The 12309-nt window shown below is 42.0% G+C and overlaps 1 protein-coding gene across 3 annotated transcripts in view; it reads right to left on the bottom strand.

Annotated features, from left to right (window-relative positions):
* Positions 1 to 11880, bottom strand: part of sardh (sarcosine dehydrogenase) — a 60360-nt gene extending 48480 nt beyond the window's left edge. Inside the window, exons 1-4 of one of the 3 annotated variants that reach the window (XM_069932082.1) lie at positions 11720 to 11880; positions 4549 to 4702; positions 2892 to 3225; positions 823 to 1001 (exon numbers count right to left, since the gene is read on the bottom strand). In XM_069932082.1, coding sequence (XP_069788183.1) covers positions 823 to 1001; positions 2892 to 3225; positions 4549 to 4575 — 540 coding nt within the window. In that variant the 5' untranslated portion in view covers positions 4576 to 4702; positions 11720 to 11880. Of the gene's footprint in view, positions 1 to 822; positions 1002 to 2891; positions 3226 to 4548; positions 4703 to 11594; positions 11618 to 11719 lie in introns of those variants that run through there. The other 2 variants (XM_069932093.1, XM_069932100.1) reach the window with 2 other exon arrangements.
* Between the last annotated feature and the right edge of the window lie 429 nt (positions 11881 to 12309).

Raw genomic sequence — 12309 nt, 5'->3', positions numbered from 1 at the left:
TGTGAAAGAAATTGGGGAATTGGTACCAAATGCCAGCCTTCCTAGATATGCCCTCATCCCAAAAATGTACCTGATGCAGCAAGGACTTTGTTGCTTATATCTGCAAGACAAATAACTGACTCTGGAATCAGAGAATTGGGAAACAGTGAGAGAACCATAATTGGGTTCAATAGATAGGAAGAATACTGAAGTGCCAAAGCTAAGAGAGAGAAGAAAAGTTGTGCCATCTTGGATGATCAACTGAAGAGAATTGGTCAAGAACATTAGGAAAAGGTCAATGACTTGGCAATGAAAGCTTTCAAGTTTGAGAGAGGCACACATAGGGAGTTGGGGTGGGGGGAGGGATCTCATATCCTAACCTACGAGAAGGACTTCACAAAGGACAATGGCGAGGAAAAGAGGGAAATTCAGCAAATGGCAAACATATCCCATAGCAGCAGGTTGCACACGGGCAATCAAAGGTGGACAGATGTTAAAAGAATAATCACAGAAGGGGTAGGACACAGGAGAACAGAATCATAATTAAGATCCTAAAGTAAATTGATTGCATTTTCACAAATGAAGGCTGGAGAGAGTCTGAATATGAGAGGGGAAAATGAAATGGAAATAGGAATGAAAAAAAAATCAAATCTGCCAATGAATGAGCCCACCACAGTTGTGGTCATATTATTTGACATAAAATTTTGAAGTTTGACACTTCTGTGAACTAACTCATCCACGTATGTTACAGTTGAATGTCTAGAACCCATCAATCTCAATATTCATTCATCTCAAAGATTGAATCGACTTTCCTGGAAGCCTTCACACTGCTACAGAACTAACCGACATGAGGCGTTTATATTCATCAAGTCGTTGCTTGTTGGAGGCTATGAAGAGTCCGCCATTCTCAATCCAACCGGTGTGCAACCCAGTCTCCTGCTCCAAAACTTTACTCACAATCTCTCGAGTGTGTTTTAAGAGCTCAACCTCAATGTCACTGGGTCGAAGCTGCCACAAGAGCCCTGTGGAAAGTGAAGGGAATTGAACTGAGCAAGGTCACAGCCAGAGGATACAGAGCATCTGTCCGGGGGTAGGAGCATTGGCAGAATAAACACACTGTAATGACATTAGATTAACCTACATGAACGGGTTGCATGAACTAAGTTTACATTCCCTTGACTATAAAGATCTACAAGTTGAACATCTCAAGAAAGTCGCTGAGATGTACAGCATTAATACTGGTCCTTCAGCCCACTAACTCCTTCCTGATTACCAAGCACCTTTAATCTTCCATTGAACCATTCTTCTCACCACATTCCAATCTGAACCCCCTCCCCAAGATCCTCTGCACATTAGGCCAATTCACCTACCATTTTGAAAGCCAGGAGGTGGGAGAAAACTCGCACACCCAAATGAAACTCTTTGTGGTCACAAGGAGTACATGCAACCTCCACAAAGACAATGCCAAAGGCGGCAAATGAATCGAGGTCACTGGAGCTATGAGGCCACAGCGCGATGAACTATGATTAAGATGATCAAATAAGTATGGTGACACAGCTAGCATAGCAGTCAGTGCAATGCTATTACTGCACCATTGACCCATGTTTGAATCCATCGCTGTTGGTAAGGAGTTTGCATGTTCTCCCCCACGTCTGCGTGGGTTTCCTCTGGGCACTCTAGTTTCCTCCCACCGTTCAAAAATGTGCAGAGGAGTTGAAGGTTCATTGGGGTATTTGGGGCAGCACAAGCTCAAGGGCTGGAAGGGTCTATATCTGTGCTGTATGTTGAAATTTTTTTTTTAATTAATATTTAATTTAAAAGAAGCCAGAGAGAAATGTTTCCTCTGGCGGAGTGTTGCAAAGTAAAGCTGGAAATCACAACCAGCCTGTTCCGAGGGATTCAGAAAAGTTTCATCCACACAGGGGTTAGATGAAATTGTGGCCCTCTCTTATTCTCTTCCCCACATCCTGTCCAAAATTATTTCATTGAAACTAGATGAAATGAAATTGAAAAGTGAGAATGATCATTTTTTTTTTATATAAAGGACAATAAAGCAGGGAAAGAAAATATAAAGTGCTGAGAAAGTCACAAAGTAAAAGGCAATGTTTTGGGCTTCAGCCCTTCTTCAGGAGTGTCAAAATTCAGGCAGATGCCCAAATAAAAGGTATGGGAGAAGGGGTGGGTGGTGGGGGAGAAGAAAGGAAGGAGCACAGGCACAGGTAGGGAAAGTGGTGGGAGGGTAGAAAAGAACAAGGCTGAGAAGTAATGGGAAAGTAGGCAGAGAGTGAAGAAAGACAGTTCTGATAGGAGAAGATAGAACTGGAGGAAATGAGACAGAAGCATGAGGGAGAGGGTCCAGGGGAGGGGGTTAATGGGAATTAGAGGTCGATATTGATTGCCATCTGGTTGGCGACTGCTGAGATGGAATACAAGGTTCTCCAATTTGTAGCCGGCATCAATTTGCCATTCATGAAATATTGTAAAGAAAATACAAAATAGGACTTAAAAGACCTCTAGGTCCACACATGAATATGTAAGTTATAGAAGGAGATCGAGCATGTTCAATCCGCAGAGTTTTAATTTAATTTGGGCATCAGGTTCAGCCCAGACATATTGACCAATGGGCCTGTTGCCGTGCCAAACTATGTTCTATGTATAAAAGCAGGATTGATCTGATCAAATAGTGAAACAGGCTTGAGGGGCTGAATGGTCCAATCTTGGCCAAGAGCTATTTCAATGGTGTCTTTATTTGGGCCCAATGTTCAATTCCATTGAAGAGGACACAGTCTTTTCCAGTTCCCTGCTCTCCCCAACTCAAACGAGTTGGACTTTCACTCCTACTTGGGCAATGTAAAGAGCCCCTTCTTCTCAGACCTCTCACTTCCCCTCAATAGCCCAGCCCTCCTCCTTACCAGCTGTATGCCAAGTAGTCCCAGATGTCAGCTGGTCCCGTTCTAGCAGAACCACATTGGTGATCCCCATTTTCGCCAAATGGTACAGTGTTTGGCAGCCGATGCTGCCACCACCCATTATGACCACGTCTGCGCATTTTGGTAACGGCTTTGTTGGATCTTTTCCTTCCGCCTTCTCCTGTTTGAGGGTTTTACTGCACGGCATATTCCCCTCCGGCGTCAAGTTCTGAGTAGCTGAACTGAAGTATTGTAGGCTGATTTTTGGCAGGAAATTCCAGGGACTCCTGCAGAAAGTGGCTATTCGGAGAGTAGAAGCAGTGGAACTCATGGTCATCTGTCAATCAAATAATAAAACTTAGATTACACTGAACAAAGAAAACTTTTCTTCCTGAATACTTTTGGGTATATTTTATGGATTTTGGGCTGCTGATCACAAAAATCACCTTAAAATTTATATCATGTATCTTTTATTTTTAGGTACAATCTATTTTTGTAATTTCCTGTCATATTTCAAGTCTACTAATATATTGCCCACAAAGCAAGCTGTTTTGGACAGTCCAAGTATGCCTGAGCATGTACTCAGTTCAGGTGCAAAGCAAATGTTGTCTTGGGCCTGAGCATGCTTATTCAGGATAAATGCAGACAGGCTATAAAAGCAGCTCATAGTTGCAGATGGTGTGCATAACATTGATATAGATTGAATGCATGTTGATGCACATGTTCTTGAGGCAATAGCATCCCTCAGTGCCCTACCATTCACCGTGGTTGTCCTTCCAAAATGCAGCACCTCATACTTGTCTGCATTATATTCTATCTGTTATTTTTCATCCCATTTTTCCAGATGGTCCAGATCCCTCTGCAAGCTTTGAAAACCCTCTTCACTGACAGCAACACCTCCATTCTTAGAATCATCTGCAAACTTGCTGATCCAATTTATCTATATCAATATAGATAAATATAGATAAAGAAGTTTTTCATTCATATCAATTTCATATCATTGATATAGATGACAAACAACAAGGATCCCAGCACGGATCCCTGAGGTGCACCACTAGTCACAGGCCTCCAGTCTGAGAAGCAATCATCCAGCTCTACTCTCTGGCTTCTCACATCCAGCCATTGTCAAACCCAGTTCATGACTTCACTATAAATACCTAGTGTCTGAACCTTCCTGACTAACCTCCCATGTGGGACCTGATCAAAACCCTTACCAAAGTCTGTGTAGACAACATCCACTGCCTTTCCTTCGTCAACTTTCCTGGTAACCTCCTCTAAAAAAACCCCCTCTCTCAGTCCCTTTGTCTACCCCTCTCTGTTCCCCATTCCCCCCCCACCCTGCCCGCCCATACTGTTAAATTTGTGGCAATCATATACTTAAGGCTCAAAGATGCAGTATGACTGCACTTCTTAAAAAAGCCTATGATCTCCTCTCCAGATATATAATTGGTGAGCAAGACAAAGCCTGGGCCCCTCACCTTGGTTGTGCAACATGTACAGTCAACCTTAGAGCGTATGTCAGCATCATTATGCGATTAAACATGTTAAGTTCAATAAAAGTTATTCAACTTCCTACGTGATACATCAAACCTGAAATTATTGTTGTGTTCAGCTTGAAGTTATTTATCATAATGCCCAATTTATTTCTCAGGATGCAAACCTTTTGAAAAAAATTGTTGTCCAGCATTGATGATTCCCTTTCAATATTCTCATTTTTGTCTTCAAATCCTTTCTTCAACTTCCTTTCTTTCTATTTCTTCAGTATCATGATAAGGGAAAGTTCTCCTCTTCTGATCCTGATCTCTTATACATCCCTGTTTCATTGACAACCACATGCAGTTATCTCGAACATAAAGCACAGTACAGGCCCTTCAGCCCATAAAATTGTGCTGACCTATGCAAAGCAACTCCACAACAATCTAATTTTTCCCCAGCTCACACCTATAACCCTCTATTTTTCTTTCATTCATGTGCCTCTCCAAGGATCTTTTAAATGTATTTGTTGCACTAGCCTGCACCACTACCCCCAGCAATATATTTTAAGCATTGCTGCACTATCGATTAACCACATTAGACTGATAGTTGTAATTAATAGGCTTTAATACCATTAAAACATCAGCATGACTCGCATGTTGCTGGCCCAGTTCCAAGGCAGGTATTGAGGGAGGGATTTGAGCATAACAGCCTTCATGAGAATTCTGAGGGAAGGGGTCACAGGGCACAGGGGTGGACCAGCCTACACAGTATATTCATACGGTTACAAGCCCAGAGGACCCCAAAACCCAATAGATATTCACCAAGACAAATGGTTACTTAAACAAAAGTTGCTTTAAACATGAAAATAGGTAGGAGTCACATGATGGAGCAGTGGCTGGTAGGGGAATACCAGCCCTCTCCAGAAAAAAGTGAAGAAAAAGCAAAGCCCCAGAAACACAAATCACAACAAATAAAAAATAAAGGTGTGGAGAAAATGGCACCCAAGAAAGAAAAGCCAAAAACAACGGGAAGAAAAGAAGAAAAAAGATGCCAGAAGAGAAAGGTGAAAGCCTTACTTGCACAAAAAAGCATGGAAAGAGGAGCCCGCTCCCAGAGGTTAGTGGAGATCTGGCAGGGTCGCGACTCACCAACAGCAGGACTGCAAAAATGGCTCACGGAGCCAAGCATGGGTCCGCATGTGCGATGAGCACGACAAGGACAACACCGACGGGAGGGGGGACCAGCTGTGGAGTGAAACTCCACACCAGGAACAGCTGAGAGCAGGGCTCCCAGCTGGAAGATAAAAATAGCAATGGAATGGGAGGGGGTCGCGGGGGGGAGAAAGAAAAAAGGAAACTAGAGACACAACACATAACCAACCCAGAAGAAGAGGACCAACATCAAGAAACCATGGAAAAAAAATACCCAACAAACTGAGACAAGCAGCTCAACAAGAAAGTCAGAAGAGACACACATACAAGAGAAATAGAAAACACAAACCCAAGAGCAGACACAGAAGGAGAAGAAGAACACCAAGTTCTGCACAGAGCAATAGAAGGTAAAATGAATGGACAGTACATAGATAAAAAAAAATTTCAAGAACAAATAAAAACATTAAAAGAATGGCTGATACAAGAATTTAGTGAAATGAAAAGAAAAATTAAAAGTACAGAAGAAAAAGTGAGCAGAATAGAGCAGGTCATAACAGATTTAGGGAAAAGATTAGAAAATGTGGAAGAATGTGTAATGGCGGTAGAAATGGAAGTGAACTACTTTAAAAAAATTGGAAGAAAGTGACAAAAAAGTTAAAGAAACACAGGAGTTGTTAGCTCAAAAGATAGATATAATGGAAAACTATAGTTGGCGAAACAATATAAAGATAGTGGGCCTTAAGGAAGATGAAGGCGGCAAAGATATGAAAGAATTTATAAAAGAATGGATCCCAAAAGTCCTGGGAATGCCAGAAATGCAGGAAGGAATGAAAATAGAAAGGGCACACAGAACACTAGCCCTGAAACCACAGTCACAACAAAAACCAAGATCAGTTTCAGTAAAATTTCTGAGATACACGACAAGACAGAGACCCTAATGGTGACCCCGAAGTGGGCCCAGAGGAAGTGGTAGAGGTGACGGTCTGCCTTGAAGGCTGTGTATGGGCTGTCCTCCAGAACTTTGCTTTTGCTGTCAACAATGAGGTTTGATTTTGAAAATTAAGCTGCAGAAGTCTCATATGCAGATTATTTGGTCGTAGAGTGATGGCAACTACCTGTACTGGCAGAGTGAAAAAGGATCTGTTTAAGATTGTCAATGATCTCTTAGTTCCTGATAATAAATTGAGGGTAGAGGAATAGGAGGGAATGGTAGTGAAATGGGAAAATAGAAAAACAATCCTATAAGTACTTTCACTCCATCAGACCTGTAGCATTTTAGAACCTGCTGCATGAACTGACGTTGCACATATCCAGACAATGTGGACAATCCAGCTTCTTATACCCTGGAATTCTGTCCATTTATTTTTTGATGATACAAGGTCAGACCAATGAAGAGATCCAGCTAAATCACCTCCTTCTATCCCCATGTTACAAACCACATAGTTAGTCGAAAAGACTACTTCTGTGAGAGGAACAAACCACAAAAAGCAAGATGGTGGAGGGTGAAGGTTGGTGGTGCTGGGGGTCATGGTGCAGGTGAACAAGGCTCACAAATTTCTCTTCAAGGTGGGCAGCACTTCAGGACTGTGGTCTTGCATAAAAATAGGAGATCTGACAACTTTAAAACAAATACAGAATCAAGAAAAGGGGTTGGAGAGGAAAGATCAAAGGGTATGTTACTGTGAAATGTAGAACAGATTAAACAAAAGCAAGGACAGTGGATGTCAAAGTGGGTAATAATTTAAATCACTTTTGGATTTATTTTAGTGTTCCTATTATCCTATTTCCCTCTCTTTTTGCCTCCTCTGCCATTTATTCTTCCAGCCTCCAACCTTGACTTCCTCTTGGCCCCATTTAACAAAGCAGTAGGCCAAGTCCTGGTATCTGGCATCTATGGGATTGGTAGATGCTGGATAAATGAATTTTAGGTTGTTTGAGACTGCTTAGTATGATTTGTGAACTAACTGCGAGGCCATTTTAAATTTCCGTATTTTTTATTTTCCGCAGTTTTGCTGGTTTGCTTTCAGCTGCCAACTGCTCAAATTCCAGATTATAGGGCTTTTATTGTAACAAGTTCAAAGAACTGTATGGTCTCCTCTTATTCTTGAAGAACAAACTCAGGGGGTTGAATGGCTTCTTCTGACTGCTTTGTCCCTAAACGCAAAGAATCCTAGTCAAAGAGCTGCAACACACAATTAATTATCGCAACAAAAAGTTAAAAAAACTTGAAAGAAGAAAGTCTGCAGATAATGGGGTCAAGTGCAATACATAAACATTCCTTATCAATGGACTCAGGCCCAAAATGATGGTTACCCTTTACTTCCTGTGGAATGCTGCAAAAATTGCCGAGTTTCTCCAGCAGTTTTGCGTACAACAAAATACTTGAAACTTACTGCAAAGCAGTCAACATGATGGCAAGTATCAGCCTTAAACTGGTTCCCTTTCCACAGATTCCACCTGGCCCGATCAATGTTTCTAGCTAGCATTTTTATTTCAGATTTCCAGCATGCACAGATTCTTTATTATTATTTTATTGTGAAATCTTGGCTCAAGCAAAAACAAGAATAGGAACTTAATATTCTAGCTACAATTCTTTCAGAAAGGGCAAGAAGAGAAATAAAGTGGCAGTAATGACCAAAGAAACTGTTGCAGGATACTACAAATTGTTTAGAAATCAATATTCTCTCCAATTCAAACACAAAATCTGGGTAGCTACAGTTAAGGAGCAGAACAGTTTGTTAAATTGTTATACCTTAAACAAAGTGCATTAAGTTTGTAGATCGTGCCAATAAATATTTTTAATTAATTTTAATAAAACTGTTTATTATCACATGCACTCAGAATAAAAATCTTTGCTTCACATGCTATCCAGGCAAGTCAACCCACTCTTATGTGCAGAGGTCTTCTTTGGCTTGGCTTCGTGGACGAAGATTTATGGAGGGGTAAATGTCCACGTCAGCTGCAGGCTCGTTTGTGGCTGACAAGTCCGATGCGGGACAGGCAGACACGGTTGCAGCGGAAAATTGGTGGGTTGGGGTTGGGTGTTGGGTTTTTCCTCCTTTGTCTTTAGTCAGTGAGGTGGGCTCTGCGGTCTTCTTCAAAGGAGGTTGCTGCCCGCCGAACTGTGAGGCGCCAAGATGCACGGTTTGAGGCGATATCAGCCCACTGGCGGTGGTCAATGTGGCAGGCATCAAGAGATTTCTTTAGGCAGTCCTTGTACCTCTTCTTTGGTGCACCTCTGTCACGGTGGCCAGTGGAGAACTCGCCATATAACACGATCTGGGGAAGGCGATGGTCCTCCATTCTGGAGACGTGACCTACCCAGCGCAGTTGGATCTTCAGCAGCGTGGATTCGATGCTGTCGGCCTCTGCCATCTCGAGTACTTCGACGTTAGGGATGAAGTCGCTCCAATGAATGTTGAGGATGGAGCGGAGACAACGCTGGTAGAAGCGTTCTAGGAGCCGTAGGTGATGCCGGTAGAGGACCCATGATTCGGAGCCGAACAGGAGTGTGGGTATGACAATGGCTCTGTAAACGCTAATCTTTGTGAGGTTTTTCAGTTGGTTGTTTTTCCAGACTCTTTTAATACAATAATAAAACAAAAGTACAGGGTGTAGTGCTATGGTAAGTCAATGAGAGTACTACAAAGACAAGATACAGGACATAAAGAGGAGTGAAATAAGAATGTCTGCAGACACTGTGATCGTAGTTAATGCACAAAGGTGCTGGAGAGACTCAGCACAGCCTGCAGTGTCTAACGAGTGGAAGAGAGGAGTACAGTTAAAAGTTCAAGGGTGTCATCTGGCACCAATGAGCGGTCCAATTAAGATCTATCTTTTGATACATCTCAGGAAGAATGGAAGGTTATGTCAAGATGGTGTGACTAAATTACTTAATGTAAGATATAGTTTAGTTAACCATAATTTTTTAGATCAGTTGTATTTGACTCCCGAGAAATTGAAAAGGTTTTAGTAATTTGGATTTATGTTTTAGATGTGGACTACATATTGGAACATTTGTACATGCAGTTTGGCTTTGTGATAAGGTCCAACTATTTTGGGTAAAAATTAGAGTATTTTTGGAAAAATTAAGATTAAATTACCATTGGACCCATTAATTTTTTTGCTGGGTTATACTGTATCTTTAGCTGGTTTGGGGTTGGACAAGTTTCAGATAGCTTTTGTTCATTTAGCATTGGCGGTAGCATGGAAATGTATTGTGATTACATGGAAAGATAATGTAGAATTATATATAGCCTGCTGGCATAATGAATTGAGATTTTGTATTTATATGGAGAAAATAACATAATTTGCATGATAATTATTCCTTTTTGTTCAGATGTGGTCACTTTATTTGGAATGTCTTGTCTTTTTTTATTATAATTTTGAAATATCACACAGCCTATGTATGTAATTAACTGGTATGTTTCTTTTTATAATTGCTCCCCTTGTGAGGTTTGTTGAGGGGAGGGTGGTTTTGTTTATTTTGTTATTTTCTTTATGTTTTTTTTTAATTAAATAAAGTTTTTTTTCAAAAAACGAATGTGCTAACAGCAGGAAAGAAACTATCCTTGGACAGGAAGTTTTAAGAACTACTTTTGACTGGATGGTTAGTGTCATGGCTAGCACAGTGCTAGTGGCCCAGGTTCGAATCAGGTGCTGTCTGTAAGGAGTTAGTACATTCTCCCAATGTCTGCCGGGGCTTTCCTCCCACATTCAAATGACATCTGTGGTTAGTTGGCTAATTGGAAACATGGGAGTATTTGGGCAGTCCAGGCTCATGGGCTGCAAGGGCCTGTAACCTTGCTGTATGACTAAATTAAATTCAACAGAACTAATGTAAAATGAAAATAATTAAAAGATAATGGGGTAAAATATAAATTGCTGGTAGCAATTGAGCTTGTAGAATTATGGAAGAGAGCAAACAAAACGGAAAAAATTGAGAACAATGGATAGTAAATTTGGGGGGGAAACTATGACGTGAGATTAGGACAGTAATGAGATTGGAGCGGAGAAGGGAAAGCTCAATACCTGAAAGATCAGAGACCTTTCAACACCTGGGATTGTAAACTTAAAGAGGAAAAATTTGTAAAAGGGGTATCATTGAAATAATAACTGAGAAATGTTTTTTTAAAGAAAAGCCTACAGGATCCTGGTCTAAACAAGTCCTTATGAAACACCTGCTCGGCATTGCTAGGGCATAGTACCCAGTTCTGATTTGTGCAGTTGGGAAAGAAATGTCCCAATCATCCATGTCGGGCACTAAATCCCACAATTGGCTTCCTGTGTCACAGGAAACATGAGCTCCAAAGCTACATCAGAATTTGTCCACAGGGATTTTAGCTGGGGTTGTGAATCGACTGCAAAATAATCACTATTCTCCATGTAATAGATGTTACAAAAGGACTTGATAGAAGTACCTGTATTTGAAGTCATGAAATGTCTAGATGGAAATCATAGAGAGAAACTGTTCCCAGTGAGGAAAAGGTAAAGAATTAGTGGATACAAAAGGGAAAGGCACCTGTTCATGGAAAAGGTCCTTTTGCCCAACCTGTTGATGCCACCGAAGCTACTTCCATTTGCCTGCTCTTGGCCCTCATCCCTCTAAACCCTTACCATCCCTGAACTCTCTAAATGTATTTTCAATTGTCCCCATTTTTTACCATGGTGTGTATCTGCATGTTTTGCACCGAGAACGAGAAAACACTGTTTTATCAGGTTGTACTTGCTGGCAGCTCATTCCACATTCCCATCACCCTCTTTGTGAAAAACCCTCATGTCCCTTTTACATTTTTCCCTTTAAATCTATGTCAGGCAATTTTAGATTTCCCTACCCTGTGATAAAGGCAATGTCTACTTATCTATATGATTTGATAAGCCTGGATAATATTCTCCACTCCCCCACTCCTAACCTTAGCTTCTTATCTCCAAGAAATCACATACTATTAGTCCAGCTTTTCCACACAATTGAATCAGTAATATTCTTGTTAGGGTCTGAATGCACTAGCCAGGGCTATCGGTAGAGGTAGATTTAATTGTTCAAGGGAAGCCTAATAAGTCATTGAAAGGCAAGAACTACCTGGATGGCAAAAAAAGTTCATTACTCGACATCTCTAATGGCTTTTTTCCCAGCAGTTGTGGCGTTCACAATTTTCCAGGCAAACAAGGAAGCTCTCGTGCAGACACAAAGTACAAAGTTCCTACCTCAATCCAGATGCACGTTACCAGACCATAAATTTAGGCATCAACAATTAACATTTTTCGATCCAAGAATTAGTTCTGCTGGAAAACAATAAAAGATTCTCTTTTGCCCAGCCTCAGGCAAATCCATTGACCACCACTTAATCTGATAACTGGTTAACCCATTCCTGTTAATTTCCATCTCTATGACAAGGGGAGGAGCGACAAGACCTAAATCCTCACTGATGCCCCACAATGAAATCAGTCAGAGCTTGGGAAGGAGAGAGGGGGGGGTGGGAAGGAGAGAGGGGGGGGTGGGAAGGAGAGAGGGGGGGGTGGGAAGGAGAGAGGGGGGGGTGGGAAGGAGAGAGGGGGGGGTGGGAAGGAGAGAGGGGGGGGTGGGAAGGAGAGAGGGGGGGGTGGGAAGGAGAGAGGGGGGGTGGGAAGGAGAGAGGGGGGGGTGGGAAGGAGAGAGGGGGGGGTGGGAAGGAGAGAGGGGGGGGTGGGAAGGAGAGAGGGGGGGGTGGGAAGGAGAGAGGGGGGGGTGGGAAGGAGAGAGGGGGGGTGGGAAGGAGAGAGGGGGGGGTGGGAAGGAGAGAGGGGGGGTGGGAAGA

The sequence above is a fragment of the Narcine bancroftii genome, chromosome 1 (assembly GCF_036971445.1).
Source record: "Narcine bancroftii isolate sNarBan1 chromosome 1, sNarBan1.hap1, whole genome shotgun sequence".
NCBI classification, from domain to species: Eukaryota; Metazoa; Chordata; class Chondrichthyes; order Torpediniformes; family Narcinidae; genus Narcine; species Narcine bancroftii.
The sequence above is the reverse complement of the archived record's forward strand: the minus strand, read 5'-3'. Positions and strand labels throughout refer to the sequence as shown.